Raw genomic sequence first — 21,725 nt, forward strand, 5'->3', positions numbered from 1 at the left:
AGCCTTGGAGTCGTCGAAGCTTGACTCATCGAATGTGACATCGCGAGAGATGACCACCTGCCCCGCCTCGATGTCATAAACTCGATACGCCTTGGAACGCTCAAAAGGAAGGTCGTTTGAGCACTTGATGTCAGAATGCAAAGTGATTGATTTAGGTCCTTAGTTCGCGAACTGCTTGCTACCTCTAAGCCTACTGGATATTCCTGCTGGATACACTCTACTGGATTCCTAACTGGATAGAAGGTCCTTCAGCCAATCAGCGAGTGCCACGTAGATGCCCATCCTGTACCCACAATCTTGTACCCACGCGTCCCATCATCAGCGTCCCGTAATCCTCGTCCCATCATCAGCGTCCCGTAATCCTCGTCCCATCATCACACGAATGATGGCGGCACCACTGAGTGAAGGTCACACCGGTACCTTACTGGTACACCGCAGCTGGTCGAGGCGATCCCTTGACAACACTCCCACGCGACTCGACGTCGGCTGCACCTTGGATCCCCAGCTTGTGTCGCAGAACTTCGAACTGCACAGAAGTGATCGCCTTCGTCATGATGTCGGCCAGCATGTCCTTCGTCGAGCAGTACTCCAACACCACCTGACCGTCTTCCACCTTCTCACGCACGAAGTGGTAGCGAATGTCGATGTGCTTGGTGCGCTTGTGGAACTCCGGGTTCTTGGCCAACGCGATGGAGCCTTGGTTGTCCTCGTAGATCTTGATTGCTTCATCGCTTGCCATTTCGCCGAGCTCGCGCAGAAACACCTTGAGCCACACCGCCTCTGCGTCGCCTCTGACAGCGCCATGTACTCCGCCTCTGTAGATGACAGCGCCACCGTCCGCTGCTTCTTGCTCCTCCAGCTGATGCACCCGCCGTTCATCATGAACGCGTAGCCGCTTGTACTTCTTCTCGATTCGATGTCACCAGCCCAGTCTGCGTCCGAGTAGCCACACACAACTCCGCAGCCGTCACCCTTCGAGAACTCGATGCCATGCGTGGTCGTGGCTTGCAGATACCGGAGCACACGCTTGAGGGCTTGCCAGTGTGTGGGACACGGGTCGGCGGCGAACTGACTCAGCACGCCTACTGCGGCAGCCAGGTCCGGACGCGTCGCCACCATCAGGTACATCAACGCGCCGACAGCACTCCGATACGGCACGTTCTTCATCGTGTCTTCATGCTTGCAGCCACCCTCGCACATGTTCTTGGTCAACTTAAGTCCTGGATCCTGCGGCGTCTTCACGGGTTTGCTGTCCTGCATGCCGAACTTGCTCAGGATCGACTTGAGAAACTTGGTCTGCCGCATCGTCACCTTGCCGGACTCCAAGTCGTTCTTGATCTCCATGCCGAGGAAGTACGTAAGCTCGCCGAGGTCTGTCATTTCGAACCGTTTACTGAGTGCGCGCTTGGTCGACTCCATCAGCTCGTCGTCGTTGCTGGCCAGGATCAGGTCATCCACGTAGATGACCACGAAGATCATGCTGTGTCCGTCGCGTTTCACGTAGACGCAATGGTCGGACTCGCACTTGGTGAACCCCAGCTTCAGCATGAACTCGTCGATGGTCTTGTTCCACATGCGCGGCGACTGCTTCAACCCGTACAATGACTGCTTCAGCTTGCACACGTAGTCCGGGTGGTCTGCATCGACGTAGCCGTCCGGTTGCACCATGTAGATCTCTTCGTCCAAGACGCCATTCAGGAACGCCGTCTTCACATCCATCTGATGCAGCTTGAGACCATACTTGGCGGCCAAACTCAGCACGGCCCGGATCGACGTGAACTTGGCCACTGGAGCGAAGGTCTCGTCGTAGTCGATGCCGTACTTCTGCGAGAACCCCTTGGCCACCAGACGCGCCTTGAACCGTTCGACCTCTCCAGCCTGGTTCTCCTTCACGCGAAACACCCATCTGTTGCCGATGGCCTTGCGTCCCTTCGGCAGTGGCACCACTTCCCACGTCTTGTTCTTGAGCAGCGAGTCGTACTCCGAGTCGCATGCTTCCTTCCACTTGGCTGCGTCGCTGGATTCCATCGCCGACTTGAACGTAGTCGGCATTTCTCCCACTGAATCCACGACGTACGCAGCCTCAAAATCTTGACTCTCTTGGGCCGCCGCAGACATCTCATCCAGCGTCGAACGTCCATTCTGCGGCGCAATCGCTTGGCCCTCGGCACCTCCACGGCTTCTTCTAGTGACTGCGTCCGCGGGTGTCGCTTGCTGCCGGGTTCGAAGTCTTCATCCCGCGCAGCCTCATCCTCACTGCCGTCCTTATCCGATTCGGACGAAGTCTCTTCATCCGTGGCATCTTCATCGTCTTCATCTGGAAGACCAATCACCACCCCCTTCGTAGCATACTTGCGTCTCCCACCGTCGAAGACGTCTTCCATGAACTGCGCGTCGCGGCTCACCAACACGCGACCGCTCTCGATCTCTTCAAAACGATACGCTTTCTCGTGCTCCGAGTACCCCAGGAACCGGCAACGCACCGACCGGGCGTCAAACTTGGACCGCTTCGCCTTCGGGACCAGCACGTACGCGTGGCAACCAAACACCTTGAGGTTCGCCAGCAGTGGCTTCTTTCCCGTCCAAACTTGGTGCGGCGACTTGTCGTGGCTAATGGCGCGTGTCGGACACCGGTTCCGGAGGAACGTGGCTGTCACCACCGCTTCACCCCAGTAACCCTTCGACAACCCGGCATGCTCCAACATGCAGCGCGCACACTCCACCAACGTCCGGTTCATCCGTTCCGCCACGCCGTTCAGCTGTGGCGTGTACGGCGGCGTGAACTTCTGCACGATACCACGGTCGCTGCAGAACTTGGCCATCTCGCGCGAAGTGTACTCGCCACCGTTGTCGCTCCGGAGCGTTTTCACACGCTTGCCGGTCTGCGTTTCAGCCAACGCAACGAACTCAGCGAACTTGGCGGCCACCTCCGACTTGTTCCGCATCAAGTACACCACACAGAAGTGCGACTTGTCGTCGATGAACGTGACGAAGTAGCGCTTGCCGCCAAACGTAGACGTCTGCATGGGGCCGCACACATCGCTGTGAACCACTTCCAGCACTTGCTTCGCACGGTTTGGAGACGACTTCATGTAGCTCACTCGCGTTTGCTTGCCGAGTGAGCATCCGTCGCACAGCTCCCACTGCTTCACCGACGTCATGTCGATGCCAGAGCCGTAGCCCTTCTTGACGATGGCGTCTAGACCGCCATGGCCAATGTGACCAAGTCGAAGGTGCCAGAGGTACGACGTGGTGTCCCCTTCGCGATCCTTCGAGCTTGCCACATTGGCCTCGTCAGGCATCACCGGTGTCATGCTCAACTTGAACAGCCCTTTGCCTCCGCGAGCGCCGAGCTTCCACTTGAGACCCTTCGTCTCCGTGAAGCACCCGTCGCTCTCGAACGTCACAGGCCCGACGTCCTTGGTGAATCTGCCGACTGAGAACAGGTTGCGCGACAACTTGGGAATGTGCCACACATTCGTGAGCACACCCTTCTTGACGCCGCGCGGGGTCTGCATCTTCATCACGATGTCGCCTCTCCCGATCGCTTGCACCACACCGTCGTCCGCGAGATGCACGTCCACCGGCGAGATCTTCTTGTAGTTCCTCATGAACTTCTTGGAACTGGTCATGTGCTGCGTCGCACCCGAGTCGACCAGCCACACCTCATTCGACTTGGTGGTGTTGCTCCCACCACCAACCGAGAAGAGGAAGTCGCCAGAGTCGTCCTCACTCTGCGCGACGTTCGCTCGCTGCGGCCTCTGCCGCTCCGCGTTCTCGCGGATTCGCACAGGACACTTGGCGATCCAATGTCCTTGCTCCCCACAGTAGTGGCAGGCGCTGGCCTTGTTGGCGGTCGCCTGCCGTCCCTTGCGCTTGCCGTTGTCGCTTGTCATGAACGCTTGGCCTTGACCGTGCGCGGCTCCGTCGACGCCGCCACCTTGCTCCTTGCGCTTCATGTCCTCATGCAGCAGCCGAGCCGTCACGAGTTCCCACGACAGCGAGTCGGCTCTCGACTCCAACGCCGTGATGAGGAACTGGTACGACTCGCTGAGACTCCCAAGAAGCGTGATCACCAAGTCATCCCTCGCTGACCGGAGCGCCCACTGCGTCGAGCTGCTCCGCCAGAGTCTTGATCTTGTTGATGTGCTCCAGCACATCATCACCTTCCGCCATCATCGTCGTGAAGAAACGTCGACGAAGGAAGAGCTTGTTGGCCAAACTCTTCTTCTCGAAGTGTCCTTCCAGTTTTGACCATGCATCGTACGCATCCTTCGCCGACCGGACCAGAGGTAGCTGCGAATCTTCCATCGCGAGACAGATGATCGCCAGCGCCTTGCGAGACTTCCTCTTGAACGTCGTTTGGTCCAGCGTAGTGGCGCAGTGCTCCAGCTTGATCTCTCCACTTGTCACTTCCCACAGGTCTCGTTCCTCGAGCACCATCGCCATCTTGAACTTCCACGTGTGGAAGTTGGTTCCGTCGAACTTGTTGATGCGAGAGGTCGTGGTCGAGGCAGCGTCCATGGCGAAAGCGTAGTCGGAGTCTTCAGCAGGGAAAACGGGGCTTGGGCTCATAACCAAAAGGAAGGTCGTTTGAGCACTTGATGTCAGAATGCAAAGTGATTGATTTAGGTCCTTAGTTCGCGAACTGCTTGCTACCTCTAAGCCTACTGGATATTCCTGCTGGATACACTCTACTGGATTCCTAACTGGATAGAAGGTCCTTCAGCCAATCAGCGAGTGCCACGTAGATGCCCATCCTGTACCCACAATCTTGTACCCACGCGTCCCATCATCAGCGTCCCGTAATCCTCGTCCCATCATCAGCGTCCCGTAATCCTCGTCCCATCATCACACGAATGATGGCGGCACCACTGAGTGAAGGTCACACCGGTACCTTACTGGTACACCGCAGCTGGTCGAGGCGATCCCTTGACAACATCGCCGTCATCGCTGCTTCCGCCCAGAACGTCTTGTCCAACCCAGCGTAGTGAAGCATGCTGCGGCCGATGGTCACGATGGTTCGGTTGGCGCGTTCAGCCGTCGCGTTGGTTTGGTGCGCATACCGAACCGTGGGCTGCACTTCGATGCCGTGGTCTTCGTAGTACGCCAAGAGCGAATTGGTCGCGAACTCCTTGGCTCCGTCATGGCGCACGAACTTCACCCTGGCATCGAATTGCTTCTCCACCTTGGTGATGAATCGACGCAAGCAGCCTTCACTCTCCGACCTGGCTCGCAGACAGAATCCCGACATGCAGCCGCTGGCTTCGTCCGTGATGAGCAACAGGTAGCGGCTGCCACCCAGCGACTCTTCTTCCATGGGTCCGCAGATGTCGAAGTGGAGGAACTCGAACGGCTTGTACTTGCGCTTGTTCGGGTTGCTTGGGAAGGGCTTTTGCACCATTTTCCCTTGTTGGCACCCACGACATTGGCTTGACTTCTTCGACGATGTCGGCATTTTCGCACCCGTCACCATGCCACTTGAGACCATCTTCCGAAGAACGTCATTCGGCGCGTGACCCAAACGCGCATGAAGATCCACCGCGTTGACCGACGCCTTGGACACCGAATTCGCAGCGCAGCTTGGGACTCGGAGCCAGTAGAGGCCGTCGATCAGGTCCGCGGAAGCCACGATTTTCTTCGACTTCTTCTGTGCGATGTGCATTTCAGCACCATCAAACAAAAGTAAAGGTCGTTTGAGCACTTGATGTCAGAATGCAAAGTGATTGATTTAGGTCCTTAGTTCGCGAACTGCTTGCTACCTCTAAGCCTACTGGATATTCCTGCTGGATACACTCTACTGGATTCCTAACTGGATAGAAGGTCCTTCAGCCAATCAGCGAGTGCCACGTAGATGCCCATCCTGTACCCACAATCTTGTACCCACGCGTCCCATCATCAGCGTCCCGTAATCCTCGTCCCATCATCAGAGTCCCGTAATCCTCGTCCCATCATCACACGAATGATGGCGGCACCACTGAGTGAAGGTCACACCGGTACCTTACTGGTACACCGCAGCTGGTCGAGGCGATCCCTTGACAACATCGCCGTCATCGCTGCTTCCGCCCAGAACGTCTTGTCCAACCCAGCGTAGTGAAGCATGCTGCGGCCGATGGTCACGATGGTTCGGTTGGCGCGTTCAGCCGTCGCGTTGGTTTGGTGCGCATACCGAACCGTGGGCTGCACTTCGATGCCGTGGTCCTCGTAGTACGCCAAGAGCGAATTGGTCGCGAACTCCTTGGCTCCGTCATGGCGCACGAACTTCACCCTGGCATCGAATTGCTTCTCCACCTTGGTGATGAATCGGCGCAAGCAGCCTTCACTCTCCGACCTGGCTCGCAGACAGAATCCCGACATGCAGCCGCTGGCTTCGTCCGTGATGAGTAACAGGTAGCGGCTGCCACCCAGCGACTCTTCTTCCATGGGTCCACAGATGTCGAAGTGGAGGAACTCGAACGGCTTGTACTTGCGCTTGTTCGGGTTGCTTGGGAAGGGCTTTTGCACCATTTTCCCTTGTTGGCACCCACGACATTGGCTTGACTTCTTCGACGATGTCGGCATTTTCGCACCCGTCACCATGCCACTTGAGACCATCTTCCGAAGAACGTCATTCGGCGCGTGACCCAAACGCGCATGAAGATCCACCGCGTTGACCGACGCCTTGGACACCGAATTCGCAGCGCAGCTTGGGACTCGGAGCCAGTAGAGGCCGTCGATCAGGTCCGCGGAAGCCACGATTTTCTTCGACTTCTTCTGTGCGATGTGCATTTCAGCACCATCAAACACCACCTTGAACAGTCCGCTTCGGTTGATCTGCGGCACCGAGAGCAGGTTCTTGTTCATGCTTGGGACGTAAAGTGCATCTTGAATGCGGATGTCGCGCTCCTTGCCGTTGGGCAAAGTGACCCGCTGCACCACCGTCCTGTAATGGACTGGTGGCGCAATCCGGCTACTGTGGAGCAGATGCGCTTAGCGGTGAATGCGCAGACGACAGACGTGGACGTGGACGACGGGATGCAGACGTGAGCACGACCGAAGTGAAGTCAGTGTACGCTGGATCCGGCGGGTACGGCACCTTGAAGTACCTCGTGGAGGCCAGATCTGCTGCACGGAACGATGGCGGCGCACGACGGAGAGCCGACAGAACCGAATTTGCGCCGCAAGACGCAAGCAGAACGTAATTTGCGGCGGAGGACGCACGAAGACCGCGGCAAGACACCGGAACGACAGCGAGCGAGCTGTGACGAGACGAGAACGAGACGAGAACGAGAACGAGAGCGAGACGAGTACGAGTACGAGAACGAGAACGAGAGCGAGACGAGTACGAGTACGAGTTGACCGCAGGAGACGAGCTCCTGAGGACTGCGTGACGAGAACGAGACGAGCGCAACGCGTGAAGTGGTGGCTGAGTCACTGCTGAGCACTGTTGCTGGACGTGTGGCTGGGCGACCGATTGGGTTTCAGGCGGTATCGGACGTGGGTGGGAGCAACGGCGGACGAGTACGGTCCGGGGGTGTTCCAGAAGCGTCTCGGTGCGGGATCTGGGGACAGTTGGTGGTCTAGTTGCTAAGACAGTAAGAGGAGTTGCGAACGAGTAGATTGTTGGCTTAGGCTAGCGTCTATTTACTAACGAGAAATACCAAAATTGGAGCGGACGCGGCGCAGGCGGACGCTCCGGCAGGGGGGAACCAAGTGGTTCCTGACGGCCATCGACGGTGTTAAGTTGAAGCCGCGGCGGACAAACGACCACCGCAGCGTAGCTATACGATCTGCCCCACGACCAGGCAAGATAAGAGGTCCGTTACATGGTGGTCATACAGGGCCTCAGCCAACGAGAACGAGCACGATGACGACTTTGACGTCCACGAGAACGAAGCCCATGACGAGATCCGGCAAGACGCGCCGATTCCAGCGCACTGTCAGTGACGTGATAGCGCGAAATGATGATGACGGCGACGACAACGCGAACGACGATGAAGAGCAGAAGAGAGACGACCACGATGAGCAGGCGCGGCCACGCCGAGACCCAGGCAATGACGTTGACCAAGCACCGGCAGGCGGGCATCAGGAGCAAGCATCGGCTCCATCAGCTGACGAGACGGCGCCCACGGTGGAGGATCCTGATGACGAAGGGACGCGCGACGAGTCGTCGCCGGAAGCACCACGGATGACGACAGGCGCAGGTAGCGAAGAAAGTGAAGGACGAGCGGAACCCACACCAACGATGGAGGTCGCGACCCTCACGACGGCACTCCAGCAACTAACAGCGGTGGTGGCGGGCTTGCAGGCGCAAGTGATCTCCGTGACGACGCGGGACGAGCCTCTCCAGCCCAGCCAACCAACGAATGACGATCGACGCAGGACTACCGGCAATTCGATGCCTATGGCGGCGGCGGTCACGACGGACGAGCAGACTCTGGTGGGTGTGCACCAGCGTGAGATGAACAGGCAACCTCCGGTGGCAACGGAGACGACGAGTGATACGCGAATGACGGCAGCAATGAGTGAACGACGGGGTGAAGCGCCTCGGTCGGCGACGGTGGATGTTGCGGCAGCAGCGATGTCTGGCACGACGCCATCCTCCGAGATGACGGCGATGGCTACCGCCTTGCAGCAACTCACAGCGATGGTGGCTCAGCTTCAGCCAACGAGTGGCGGTGGTCAGCAACCCAGCAACCAGCGGACGACACGACGAGTAGCACGGACGACGAGGGCCGCTGCTGGACCCCCTGACGACGAGGGCAGCGAGTCGTCCGAATCGAGTGAAGACCGCCCGAGCAGTGACGACGATGTGAGTGATGATGACGGTGATGGAGGCAATGATTCGTCTGATGATGAACCCCGGGGACGGCGTGATCGGAGAGAACGACGCGGTCGACGTGAACGACGCCATGAATCGGTGAAGCGGAGCGTGAAGGACCTGGAACTCCCCACGTTCACCCCTTCGCCGACGGTGTCAGTGTCAACCTGGATTGATCGTGTAGATCTAGCGTTGAAAGGTGCTGAGGAATCGGGCCGAGGCAAGTGGTCTGACACTGCACTGTATTTCATTATGGGCAACAAGCTAATGGATGACGCAGCTAAGTGGTGGGTGAACATGAATCGACGCTTGTCGCCGCGGAAAAGAACATGGACCAACCTCAAGAAAGCGTTGCTGAGGCGCTACGCTGAGAAACTGGACAAGTCAGCGGCAGAATGGCGAGTGAGTATGCGCCGAATGATGCCAGGAGAGACGTACGCGGATTTTGCAGCTGGGCTTCGAGACGTAGTCGGTCGCAACAGGGTCGGTGAGCGTGTGTTGCTTGCTCAGTTCTACAGATGCCTGGACAAGACCACTAAAAAGCTAGTGAAGCAAGCTCCCAAACCTGCCACGCTTGAAGAAGCAGTCGACAAAGCTACTGACATTGACGATCCGATGGACAATGTAGCTCAAGGGATGATGAATATTGGATTACCATGGGCCACTGCACCCAGTCCCTATCTGATTCCTATGGCTGGAACTACGGGCCAGACGATGGTGGTTCCCGGTATTGGCGGCACGGGTCTCCCAACGGCGATCACGGGCTCAACTATGGCGACAACGAACAACGGAGTAGTGACGCAGAGCGAAGTGGGCCAGGTGGCGTTGTTCACCAACCCACAAGGCATCTACAATGCGTGGTCTGGCACGTGGGACCCTCCTCCAGGTCACAAGTGGAACGGTAAATACTGGTACGAGCCTATGAAGACAGAGCGGAAGCGGTCGACGACGGCGGCTAGCAAACCAGCAGCTACGAAGCCCCAGGCGAAGACCAAGTCGAAGCGAGAGCCAATGGTGTCGAGTGGCGATGAGTCGGATACGAGGCCGAGGAGGAAACGGTTCAAAGCGGCGGTGAAACAAGTCGCTGGCGACAAGGACGGCGGAGACGCGCGAACGACGCGCAACATGAGCGGTGGGCAGAACGACGGTGGTCAGCGCGGCAACACCGCGTGTTTTCAGTGCGGCCAGTTGGGTCACTGGTCGACTCGATGCCCGAACGGATCGAAGTGTTTTGCCTGCCATAAATCGGGGCATTATGCGAGGACGTGCCCTGACGCGGAGGCGAAAGCACGCAACGATGCATACCTGCAGTCGCGAGTACGGCAAGTCAAGGCCTCGGCGGAAAACGAGGAGCGGACGCAGTAACGGGGTTACGGCGTTCGACGCGGAACGAGGATCCCCGGCGAATGAGGAACGCGAAGTGTGATGGCGGTACGGCACATGAGCAGTTGATGACCGAGATGCGGAGCGGCCAAGAGGCAATGAACGACGAGCCAGTGGCGACGGTTCGGCGGAAAAATCGCCAACAGGTGTCGAACGAGGGCTTTGCGGCCAAGGTTCGAGGAACGGACGGACTAGGATCGAGATACGGTGACGACTTGACGGTGGCCTCAGTGCGAACGACGAGGACTACTACGAGCAGTACCAAGATCGGCGTGGACGAGATGGTGGACGAGATGCATGCGTCAGTGGCCGTGCGCGACGAAGAGCGTGCGACACGCTACGTGGATACAGTGAGACCGGCAATGGCAGCAGTACGCTTCGTGCGTGGGGAACGTGAGCGTGAGCTACGAGACGACGCCGCTGGTAGTGGCAGTGGTAACCGACGTGATGGTGGTGCACGGAGTGGCGACGGAGACCAACAGCATACTGGAGAAGGCGGAAACCGGTCCAAGACCGGAGAAGGCGGCGACCCTTCTAAAACTGGAGAAGGCGCAGCGGAGCCGACGCGAGTTGGCACCGTGGTGGCGAAGATCAGCACGATAGTGACGCCGGCCTCAAGACGAGACGTAGAGATGGACGACGAGCGCATGGGTGACGAGTGCAAACCGCAGCTTGACGCTGGCAAGGCGACGAGCGACGGGTACGAGCAGGAGCTCGACGCGCACACGGCGGTGTGCGACGAGCATGGGTTAAAGCCCGACGCGTGTGAGAGTGCGATCGGCGAGCGCGATGTGGAGAACGGCAACCTGAGCTGCGAAGCGACGGAGCCGAGCGGCAGTAGCACCGACGGAGTAATGGTGGTTGACGAGCACGACGCGATGAGCAACGACTTCGACACGAAGCTCGGCGAGTTGGCGCAGACGACCGACGAGTGCGAGATAGCGCGAGGTGAGAGCGAGCTTACGATGAACATGGTGGCGGCGGACTCGGACTTGGCCTCGGCGACGATGGTCGAGTGCACGACTGCGCAGTACGCGGACGGCGAGACCAAAGACCGGAGTGCGGCCTCGGAGAGCGACGCTGGCAACGACGAGACGGCGGGCGACGCGCAGGACGGCAGTGATGCGTCGGGCGGCGGAAGCCTGAAGGAAGCGGTGGCACGAGTACGGCTGGCGAGACGCAAGGCACGCAGGCAGGCCAAGCGTCAGCGGGTCAGGCTCCTGATGGCACGGCGACAGCGTGTCAAGAAAGAAGATGCTGACGAGCAGCAACGAGCGGCTGACGAGCAGCGTGTAGTACGGCAGCGCGTGGCGGAAGATGTCCTGGCGCAACTCGATGCGAGGCGGTCGCAGCGGCTGCACGGCAGCGCAACGAGCAGTAATGGACGGCACAGTGGAGCCGCCAGAGTGAGTTTGGTGAAGCATCGGCGTGAAGGCGCCGTGGCGACGCAGAATGACACGGTGGAGTACGTCGGTGCGGACGACGGACTTCCCACTGCGTTGATGCAAGTGGCTGGTGTGACCCGGCAGGTGAAACTGGACAGCGGAGCACGCTTCACGGTCGCTGGTACTGAGTGGATGCAGTACGGTGATCGCATTGACAAAGCAGCCCCGGTGGAATTTGTGGAAGGCATCGGCGGGTTCTTGCTCGATGTGGTAGGCGTATGGAGGTTTGAACTCCGTAGTGTGTTTGATGAAGTGATCACCATTGAGGCATGCATTGTCTCTGGGTGCACGGACGAGTTCTTGGTAGGCGTCGACTTCATGCGGACGCATGGCGCTACCATGGATTTCGAGCGTAGCGAGGTGAGGTACATCGAGAGCGGCCGGTCGGTGGTGATACCTTTCCGCACGTATGATGGAGAAGGGCGTGGTCGAATCGCTGTAGTGCGCATGGCGAGGAAGACGCAGTTGGACAAGTTTATGGTGACGCCCGTGGAAGTGGCGGTAACCGCGAAGGACGGTGAGAACGGCATATTCATCCCGACGAAGCATACGGGAGCTGTAATGTTGGCCCCGACGGTGACTACGGTGAGGAACGGCAAGGCCTTGGTGCCCGCGATCAACGCGAACGGTGAAGAGTCGCGACTCCCCACTAAGAAAGAACTCGGTAGATGGATACCGCTCGACCAAGACGTGACGATGCTGCAAATGAACGGTGAACTACGACGAGAGCGAGTCAGTGCTTGGCTCGACGAGCTCGGCAGAGATGGCGGTGGCGAGCCACTCGAGAACGAACAAGATGTGAACGTTGGCGTCGATGATGAAGAAAGCAAGCAGTTGATTATTAAGTTGTTACGAGTCTACCGGCAGCTGACAGCGAGCACTGGTGATTGCCCGCCAGCCACTGCCCTAGCTACTGAACACCATATTAACACGGGTGATGCAGTACCCATAATGTTGAAACGCCGCCGGCAGGCACAGTCTGAGGACGAGGTGATTGAGTCGAACGTGAGGAAAATGCTAGCAGCCGGTGTGATTGAAGAAGGTGACGGCGCGTGGGGGTTTCCTGTCGTTCTTGTGAAAAGGAAGGATGGAGAAGTTCGATTCTGCGTTGATTATCGAGCACTCAACAAAGTAACACGCAAGGATGTCTATCCCCTACCAAGAATTGATGAAACGCTGGAGGCATTAGGTGGAGCTTTATTGTTTAGCACGCTAGACCTAAAAGCAGGCTACTGGCAAATTCGAATGGCGGCGAGTGACAAGGAGAAGACTGCGTTCACGACCAAGCAAGGCCTGTACCAATTCGTACGGATGCCTTTTGGCCTGACCAACGCACCATCAACGTTCCAACGTATGATGAATAGCGTTCTTCGTGGATTAACATGGATAACATGTTTAGTCTATTTGGATGATATTATTGTCTACACGAGAGGCGGGATTGAGCGTCATGTAGTGGAGCTTGCGTGTGTCTTGGAACGGATAGCAGAGGCTGGATTGACTTTAAAGCTGAAGAAGTGCATGTTCGCTACGCGTAGGATGGAGTACTTGGGGCATGAACTAAGCTCGGACGGCGTACGGCCGCTCGAACGACTTGTGTCCGCGGTGCGAGAGTTTCCGCAGCCTCAAAATGATGTCGAAGTCAAGCGATTTGTACACTTAGCGGGATATTATCGCCGATTCATCGAAGGGTTCGGTACGATTATGGCACCTATGACGAAGCTACTAAGAAAGAGTGTGGAATGGGAATGGACGGAAGCTCAACAAACAGCTTTTGAGTACGTGAAGGCGATGCTAACTACCCAGCCCTTGCTGATCTATCCCGACTTTAGATTACCGTTTCGCGTAGTGACCGATGCGAGTACGATCGGACTTGGAGCATGTCTGATGCAAGACTGTGGTAATGGATGGCAACCTGTTGCGTACGCTAGCAAAGTCAATAGCGAAACTGAAGCGAAGTATGGCATTACGGAGTTAGAGTGCCTAGCGGTGGTGTGGTCTATTAAGTTATTTCGACCCTACTTGTACGGACGTAGATTCACCATCGTGACCGACCATTCGGCCCTCAAATGGTTGATGTTGAGTCCAAACTTGACTGGAAAACTGCACAGATGGGCGTTAACGCTGCAGGAGTTCGACTTCAGCGTAGAATACCGGCCCGGTAGCACCAATGTAGTTGCAGACGCCCTTTCACGAGCTCCGACGACAGTACCAGTATGGCGGCACTTGGGCGACGACGGAGAACGAAGCAGCATGCGACGGCCCGAGAAAAGACGGCTGGCGACGCGACTCGATGGGGACGAGCGGTGGTGGCCGAGTGTGACACGGTGGCGATGGCGAAGAACGCGAGAGACACCCTGGTGACGGACGATGAGAATGTGAGCAATGGCGACGGCGAGCCATTGACGACAGCGTGGAGTGCTAGGGCGACGGTTTACAACAGCTCGACCAAGTCGAGCACGACGAAGATCATGACGGCGGTCTGCGTAGACGATGAGCACGGCGCCGGTGAGGCGAGCTTGTCCGGAGCAGCTGTGGACGGACTGGCCACGAGCACGAGAGCGGTGCCGCCGGATGAGGACAGGATGGCGACGACGTACGGACGCGCAGCGAAGACGATGGTCGCGGCGCCGAGCGTGAAGAGGTCCACGACAAGAACCATGAGAAGACCGGTGACGGTGCCGAGACGAAGACTAGTGACGGACGAAACGATGGCGGCGATGTCGCGACGAGAGGCGCTACGCAGGACTCCTGCAGAGTCTCGCGAAGTGAGGCTTGACGTAGCATTGGCATGGCAGGAGGACGGCCAAGCCAAGCAACGCCAACAGACGAGAATGAGGTCGGCGAACGCACCGAGAACGAAGGTTGCTATCCCGACGACAACGATGATGACGAGCACGGGCACGGCGAACGCCGCCGACCCTGCGACGATGACGATGATGAGTGCGGGCCCGGCGAACGCCGCGGACCCTGCGACGATGATGATGACGAACGCGGGCACGGCGAAAGCCGTGGAGCCTGTGCTGACGATGACGAGTGTGGGCACGGCGAAAGCCGCAGACCCGACGACGATGATGATGACGAGCGCGGGCACGGCGAACGCCGCGGACCCTGCGATTATGATGATGACGAGTACGGGCACGGCGAAGGCCGCGGACCCGACGACGATGGTGCTGACGAGCGCGGATGCGGCGATGACGAAGCTCGCAAACCCGATAACGATGACGAGAATGACGTCGGAGAATGCGATGAAGACGAAGGTTGCAACCCCGACAATGACGATGGCGGGAGACACGGACGCGACGAAGACGAAGGTCGCAGTCTCAACAACGCCGATGAGAACGATGACGAGTGCGGTCGCGACGAGAGCAGAGGCAGCGGTGCCATTGAAAATGACAGCAACGCCATGGCGACGTGAGCAACCACCTCGGGCGACGAAGACGCCGAGCAGGCAGCAGCAGGCTGAGCACCACGGCGATGACGATGACCACGAGCGGACAGTAGCCACGACTGGCACGTCGACGAATGGGCGGCGGAGGAACGAAGAGTCGACGGCGAGAAGCGCTATACGGCCGAGAAGACGGGCGAAGACGACACGGGACGACGAACGCCGGACGGCGACACCGAGTGGTGACGCAGCGAGACGAACGCCGACTGCGAGCAGCGAGAAGAAGTCGCGCCTTGCGACGAGCACCACGACGAATAGCACACGCGAGCGGAGCAGGACTACGAGTGCGATGCCGCGTGGGACGACTGGTACGGCGGGTGGCGGATTAGAACCAGCACCGTCGATACGCGGTGGAGATGGCAGCAGGACGGTGGCAGACGCGTTGGCCAACAAGGTCACGACGGAACGAGTCGCGCAGCATGCGAACGAGCGCGTGCGGCAGCGAGAGCGAGAGCCTACGCTCCAGCTGACGGATGATGAGATCATGAGGGCGCAAGCCAAGAGTCGGATGGTACAACGAATAGTGAAAGCAGGCGAGCACGGAGGCATGAAGGTCGAGATGCGGCATGGATTGGTGCTAATCGATACGAAGGACGGTCGACGAGTGATATTACCGCCGGAGTTGTGGGCTATAGTGTTCAAAGAAGCACACGATTCCGTGTGGGCGGGGCATCTGCGTGCACCCCATACCCATGCACGAATCGCACGAGTCTATTGGTGGCCGGGCTTACTGCGTGAAGTGAAGCAGTGGGTTCGAGGATGTCAAGAATGCGGTAGTCGGAAGGCACGACCACGTGAGGTGGTGCCTCCACTAAGAAGCATTAGAGGAGGTGATGTCGGCGACAGATGGGCCTTAGACGTCGCTGGGCCCTTGCCAGCGAAAGAAGGTGGACCACGGTATGTGATTGCCGCGGTGGAATATGTAACGCGGTATGTAGTGGCAGCGGCGGTGAAGCAGCACGAAGCAGAGCACGTGGCGGAATTTTTGATGCGCCAAGTGGTTCTACGATTCGGCCCGTTCCGTGAATTGCTGACGGATGGAGCGCCGGAATTGACAGGGAAAGTGATTGAAAAGTTGGTCGCCATGCTACAGGCACAGCAGGTGAACCCTGTGCCATACAGACCACAGATGATCGGCTTAGTGGAACGATTTCACAGGACATGGAAGGACTGCGTAGCAACCTACATGCACGAAGACGAGCAGAGAGACTGGGATGTGTGGTTAGATTTTGCGGTTTATGCCTATAACTCGGGGCAGCACACCACCGTGAAGCTATCGCCTAATGAGTTAATGATGGGCCGCAAGTTGAAGAGTCCGAACGACTTGCTACGAGTGACGAGCGTCGCGGAAGCTGGGGAGATGACAACCTACCACCGACGCCTAGTAGCTGCGATGCGAAGAAGCCATGAGATCGCTGAGAAGGCGAGGGTGCGTGAGCAAGCACGTCAAGCGAAGTACTACAACCGCAAAACGAAACAGAGACGGACGTTGAAACCGGGCGACCGGGTTTGGATGTATCGGCCGCCGAGAGGGCCCAAAACATCTAAATTCGTACACCAATGGGTTGGACCGCTACGGGTGATTGAACCAGCGGGGTACGACAATTTTCTGGTTGAGCACGAGGACGTGGAAGGAGAACCTGAGAGGCATATCGCACACGTGTCTTTCCTGGTGACCTATTATTATCCTACAGAGTTGCTAGAAACGAGCGGCGACTGACATCGCCGAGCAACTGGAATATGAAGAGCATGTCGAGGCGGAACCGGAGGCTGTACGAGCAGCGGCGGCACCGGTTAACGCAGCAACTGCGCGACGACGCCGAAAACGCAGCCAACGCGCAACGGTCGGCGCGAACGCAACGGAGCGAGCAAGTGAGTGGTTGGTGGAGATACGACGACGCCGACGACGGAACCGAGCAGGGCATTATGTCCTCGAGTACGAGTTACGGCCCGCGAGGAGCGGACCGCGCGTCGCAACGCAGGACGAACGACGATGGGTTTCCGCAGCAGAGTATGATCGGCTTTTCGAGTCCGTCAGAGTCGTGGAAGACTCTGGGGAGGAAGAAGACGTGTAATGGACTGGTGGCGCAATCCGGCTACTGTGGAGCAGATGCGCTTAGCGGTGAATGCGCAGACGACAGACGTGGACGTGGACGACGGGATGCAGACGTGAGCACGACCGAAGTGAAGTCAGTGTACGCTGGATCCGGCGGGTACGGCACCTTGAAGTACCTCGTGGAGGCCAGATCTGCTGCACGGAACGATGGCGGCGCACGACGGAGAGCCGACAGAACCGAATTTGCGCCGCAAGACGCAAGCAGAACGTAATTTGCGGCGGAGGACGCACGAAGACCGCGGCAAGACACCGGAACGACAGCGAGCGAGCGGTGACGAGACGAGAACGAGACGAGAACGAGACGAGAACGAGAACGAGAACGAGAACGAGAACGAGAGCGAGACGAGTACGAGTACGAGTTGACCGCAGCAGACGAGCTCCTGAGGGCTGCGTGACGAGAACGAGACGAGCGCAACGCGTGAAGTGGTGGCTGAGTCACTGCTGAGCACTGTTGCTGGACGTGTGGCTGGGCGACCGATTGGGTTTCAGGCGGTATCGGACGTGGGTGGGAGCAACGGCGGACGAGTACGGTCCGGGGGTGTTCCAGAAGCGTCTCGGTGCGGGATCTGGGGACAGTTGGTCGTCTAGTTGCTAAGACAGTAAGAGGAGTTGCGAACGAGTAGATTGTTGGCTTAGGCTAGCGTCTATTTACTAACGAGAAATACAAAAATTGGAGCGGACGCGGCGCAGGCGGACGCTCCGGCAGGGGGGAACCAAGTGGTTCCTGACGGCCATCGACGGTGTTAAGTTGAAGCCGCGGCGGACAAACGACCACCGCAGCGTAGCTATACGATCTGCCCCACGACCAGGCAAGATAAGAGGTCCGTTACAGTCCCGACTCCCATGATCTTGGCCGTGTTGCCGTTGGCGACCGTGAGTTCACCTTCGTCGCACACCTTGATGTCGACAAACTTGGCCTTGTCGTTGCAGATGTGGTGCGTGGCACCACTGTCGATCGCCCATGAGCTTTGAACTGGAGACTCCACACTCCATAGAGACCGCGAACGCGACGCAGCCGTCATCGCTGTCGTCATGCCACTGGACGTTGTTCGCACCGCGACCAGACCGGCCACGTCGTGCACCTCGATTCTCCTCCTTCTGCTTGGTCCAGCACTTTTCCATGACGTGCCCCGATTTTCCGCAGTACGTGCAATGGCGACTTTCACGCTCGGTATTGAAGGCCCTCGCAGCGTCTTCAATCTTCACCTGAGCCGTCTTCTCGCCCTGCCGCTTGATGTGCTCATTCGTGAGCACCTTGATCACATCTTGAGTGCGCAGCTCTGCGTTGCTCATCTCCAAGTTGAGAACGACGTTCTCGAAACTCTTGGGCAGACTCCTGAGCAAGCCGATCGCCAGGTCTTCATCCTCCATCTTGACGCCGATGTTGCTGAGCTTGGCGCTGATGTTGAGGACTTCACTGCAATGATGAAGTGTAGTGGGTCTAACTTGACTCACTACTTTAGCTTACACGTTGCGCAACGTGTATGAGGAAGCGTAAGTACTTAGTAATTACTTAGGTTAATTATATTTGAATACACAAATATAAGTTAAGTAAGAAAGGATTCCAAGTGACTTAGATTAGGTAAAATGATAACTGTATTGCTTGTAAATTGATCTTCCTTGAAGAAGGTCGTAGTTGGGTCTTGCACTTGGAGACTTGGTCGTAGACACCGCCGAGGCTTGGGGCGAGGCGAGGAAGGTCACTTGGGGGGTTGAATCGAAATTCAGAAGTGATTGGATTGTTGGAGCTTACACCCTAGGCTAGTGCTAAAGACACGCGGCCGTGCGTCCTATCAACTAGTGCGTCTAATCAACCATCATTCTACACTACTCGTCCAATCAACCTACTCGTCTAATCAACGTGTGGTCGTATTGGACCGGTTCGGTTAACCGGTTCGGGTACCTCGGAACTGGTACAGTGTACCAAGGCTCAGTACCCTGCAACAGGAAGTTCAGCTGATATGATCGCGGAAGCCAAGCGCCAACTCAAGTCGCGATTCGAGATGACCGACAGTGGCAAATGTTCCTTCATCCTCGGGATCGAGGTGGTCGACAACGCGGATGGCAGTGTTACGCTGAGCCAAGCTCGCTACATCAACGACATCCTGGAGCGCTTCGGCATGCAAGACTGCAAACCCGCTGCAAGTCCGGTCGACATCAGCATGAAGCTAGTTTCAAGCGACGCCATGACCAAGTTGGACGCGCCATTTCGCGAGGCTGTCGGTGCACTCATGCACTTGATGACATCGACTCGCCCGGACATTGCGTTCGCTGTCGGCTACGTGTCACGCTTCATGGAGAACCCGCAAGTCGAGCACTGGATTGCGGTCAAGCGCATCTTCCGCTACCTTCAAGGGACCAAGTCGCACGGAATCCGCTTCTCGCCGGGCAAGGACATCGACTTTCAAGGTTACTCGGATGCCGACTGGGCTGGTGATCTTAGTGATCGCAAGTCTACGTCGGGCTACCTGTTCCAAGTCGCCGGCGGACCGATCTCGTGGGGTTCCAAGAAGCAGTCAAGTGTGTCGCTCTCGACAAGCGAGGCCGAGTACATCGCACTGAGTTTGGCGATTCAAGAAGGCAAGTGGGTGCACAAGCTGCTGTGCGAGATCCTGGTTGCTGCAGGCGGAGTCACGCCCGAGTTGAAGATTTTCGAAGACAACCAGTCGTGCATCAAGATGACCAAGAACCCCGTCAACCATGGCCGCGCCAAGCACATCGACATCAAGTACCATCACATCCGCGACGAAGTCAAGCGCGGCGAAGTGATCGTCGAGTACTGCGAGACTGCCACCATGCTGGCCGACATCATGACCAAGGGACTTGCCGGACCACGCCACAAGGACTTGACGGCTGCGCTCGGCGTTCACGCGTGTTCGCATTGAGGGGGCGTGTTGCAGGGTACTGAACCTTGGTACACTGTACCAGTTCCGAGGTACCCGAACCGGTTAACCGAACCGGTCCAATACGACCACACGTTGATTAGACGAGTAGGTTGATTGGACGAGTAGTGTAGAATGATGGTTGATTAGACGCACTAGTTGATAGGACGCACGGCCGCGTGTCTTTAGCACTAGCCTAGGGTGTAAGCTCCAACAATCCAATCACTTCTGAATTTCGATTCAACCCCCCAAGTGACCTTCCTCGCCTCGCCCCAAGCCTCGGCGGTGTCAACGACCAAGTCTCCAAGTGCTAGACCCAACTACGACCTTCTTCACATTTCAGCACCATCAAACACCACCTTGAACTGTCCGCTTCGGTTGATCTGGGGCACCGAAAGCAGGTTCTTGTTCATGCTTGGCACGTAAAGTGCATCTTGAATGCGGATGTCGCGCTCCTTGCCGTTGGGCAAAGTGACCCGCTGCATGACCGTCCCGACTCCCATGATCTTGGCCGTGTTGCCGTTGGCGACCGTGAGTTCACCTTCGTCGCACACCTTGATGTCGACAAACTTGGCCTTGTCGTTGCAGATGTGGTGCGTGGCACCACTGTCGATCGCCCATGAGCCTTGAAACTTGTTGGTCCTGGAGACTCCACACTCCATAGAGACCGCGAACGCGACGCAGTCGTCATCGCTGTCGTCACGCCACTGGACGTTGTTCGCACCGCGACCAGACCGGCCACGTCGTGCACCTCGATTCTCCTCCTTCTGCTTCGTCCAGCACTTTTCCACGACGTGCCCCGATTTCCCGCAGTACGTGCAGTGGCGACTTTCACGCTCGGCATTGAAGGCCCTCGCAGCGTCTTCAATCTTCACCTGAGCCGTCTTCTCGCCCTGCCGCTTGATGTGCTCATTCGTGAGCACCTTGATCACATCTTGAGTGCGCAGCTCTGCGTTGCTCATCTCCAAGTTGAGAACGACGTTCTCGAAACTCTTGGGCAGACTCCTGAGCAAGCAGATCGCCACGTCTTCATCCTCCATCTTGGCGCCGATGTTGCTGAGCTTGGCGCTGATGTTGAGGACTTCATTGCAATGATGAAGCACATTGCCGCCTTCTGCCATCTCCATGCTGAAGAGCTGGCGCTTCAGGTAGATGCGTCCAGCCTTCTGCGACCCCCCGTAGAGCGAACGCAGTCGCGTCCAGGCCACCCACGCTTCCTCGCAGTCGTCGACCACATGATGGTAGTCAGCATCCATGTGGAGCAACATCAGGCCGAACGCGATGTTGCTCGACTTGACGTAGTCGTCCTTGGCCCTCGTGTCCGCGAAGCTTGGTTTCGTCTCGCGGTTCACGACGCTCCACACCGACTTGGTCAGGAACACGCCACGCATGTAGCGGTTCCACGTGGCGTAGTTGTCGCCGTTGAACTTGTCGATGGAGATCTTGGTGTCCTGAACAGAGGACATGGTGCTTGGGCTCATAACCTGAAGAAGGTCGTACTGGGATTGTGGTGTAGCGGGATCAGCAAAATCTGCGAGATTGCTAGATCCAACTTCCCAACAGCGCCCGGACACCGACTAACGGAGGGGGTACTCCGATGATCCGTGACCAGTGCTGAACTCCTCACCTTGTGTACCCGTCGGTAGGGCTGGAT

At 57.7% G+C, this 21,725-nt stretch overlaps 8 protein-coding genes across 11 annotated transcripts; 3 read left to right on the top strand and 5 right to left on the bottom strand.

The window, feature by feature from the left end:
* Positions 1-421: 421 nt before the first annotated feature.
* IUM83_19584 lies at positions 422-4,524 on the bottom strand (the record flags this gene model as incomplete). 2 transcript variants are annotated; one of them, XM_067944637.1, is made up of 4 exons in its annotated part: positions 422-791; positions 869-2,060; positions 2,117-4,090; positions 4,167-4,524. In XM_067944637.1, the coding sequence occupies 4 exons, from the start codon at positions 4,522-4,524 to the stop codon at positions 422-424; spliced, it is 3,894 nt and encodes a 1,297-aa protein (XP_067792976.1). The 2 variants fall into 2 exon arrangements, with proteins under 2 accessions (XP_067792976.1, XP_067792975.1); XM_067944638.1 differs by lacking the exons at positions 422-791; positions 2,117-4,090; positions 4,167-4,524 and having other exon boundaries at positions 920-932; positions 1,199-2,028.
* A 361-nt stretch (positions 4,525-4,885) lies between these two features.
* IUM83_19585 (putative integrase) lies at positions 4,886-5,404 on the bottom strand (the record flags this gene model as incomplete). The annotated part of the gene is made up of 1 exon (XM_067944639.1): positions 4,886-5,404. One exon carries the CDS (start codon positions 5,402-5,404, stop codon positions 4,886-4,888), a length of 519 nt encoding a protein of 172 aa, XP_067792974.1.
* A 404-nt stretch (positions 5,405-5,808) lies between these two features.
* On the bottom strand, positions 5,809-6,843 carry IUM83_19586 (the record flags this gene model as incomplete). Of its 2 annotated transcripts, none has more annotated exons than XM_067944641.1 (2): positions 5,809-5,812; positions 6,212-6,843. In XM_067944641.1, the coding sequence occupies 2 exons, from the start codon at positions 6,841-6,843 to the stop codon at positions 5,809-5,811; spliced, it is 636 nt and encodes a 211-aa protein (XP_067792980.1). The 2 variants fall into 2 exon arrangements, with proteins under 2 accessions (XP_067792980.1, XP_067792981.1); XM_067944640.1 differs by having other exon boundaries at positions 6,212-6,507.
* A 1,036-nt stretch (positions 6,844-7,879) lies between these two features.
* Positions 7,880-10,165, top strand: IUM83_19587 (uncharacterized protein; the record flags this gene model as incomplete). The annotated part of the gene is made up of 1 exon (XM_067944642.1): positions 7,880-10,165. One exon carries the CDS (start codon positions 7,880-7,882, stop codon positions 10,163-10,165), a length of 2,286 nt encoding a protein of 761 aa, XP_067792977.1.
* Positions 10,166-10,281: 116 nt separating this feature from the next.
* Positions 10,282-15,043, top strand: IUM83_19588 (uncharacterized protein; the record flags this gene model as incomplete). Its single annotated transcript, XM_067944643.1, has 3 exons — positions 10,282-12,360; positions 13,968-14,757; positions 14,829-15,043. The coding sequence occupies 3 exons, from the start codon at positions 10,282-10,284 to the stop codon at positions 15,041-15,043; spliced, it is 3,084 nt and encodes a 1,027-aa protein (XP_067792973.1).
* A 2,931-nt stretch (positions 15,044-17,974) lies between these two features.
* Positions 17,975-18,560, bottom strand: IUM83_19589 (Copia protein; the record flags this gene model as incomplete). Its single annotated transcript, XM_067944644.1, has 2 exons — positions 17,975-18,162; positions 18,245-18,560. The coding sequence occupies 2 exons, from the start codon at positions 18,558-18,560 to the stop codon at positions 17,975-17,977; spliced, it is 504 nt and encodes a 167-aa protein (XP_067792972.1).
* Positions 18,561-19,150: 590 nt separating this feature from the next.
* On the top strand, positions 19,151-20,074 carry IUM83_19590 (Integrase catalytic core protein; the record flags this gene model as incomplete). 2 transcript variants are annotated; one of them, XM_067944645.1, is made up of 1 exon in its annotated part: positions 19,151-20,074. In XM_067944645.1, the coding sequence occupies one exon, from the start codon at positions 19,151-19,153 to the stop codon at positions 20,072-20,074; it is 924 nt and encodes a 307-aa protein (XP_067792999.1). The 2 variants fall into 2 exon arrangements, with proteins under 2 accessions (XP_067792999.1, XP_067792998.1); XM_067944646.1 differs by having other exon boundaries at positions 19,376-20,074.
* Positions 20,075-20,403: 329 nt separating this feature from the next.
* IUM83_19591 (Copia protein) lies at positions 20,404-21,537 on the bottom strand (the record flags this gene model as incomplete). Its single annotated transcript, XM_067944647.1, has 1 exon — positions 20,404-21,537. The coding sequence occupies one exon, from the start codon at positions 21,535-21,537 to the stop codon at positions 20,404-20,406; it is 1,134 nt and encodes a 377-aa protein (XP_067793000.1).
* Positions 21,538-21,725: the final 188 nt, after the last annotated feature.

Source organism: Phytophthora cinnamomi (assembly GCF_018691715.1).
Source record: "Phytophthora cinnamomi strain GKB4 chromosome Unknown Contig31, whole genome shotgun sequence".
In the NCBI taxonomy this organism is placed as follows: Eukaryota; Oomycota; class Peronosporomycetes; order Peronosporales; family Peronosporaceae; genus Phytophthora; species Phytophthora cinnamomi.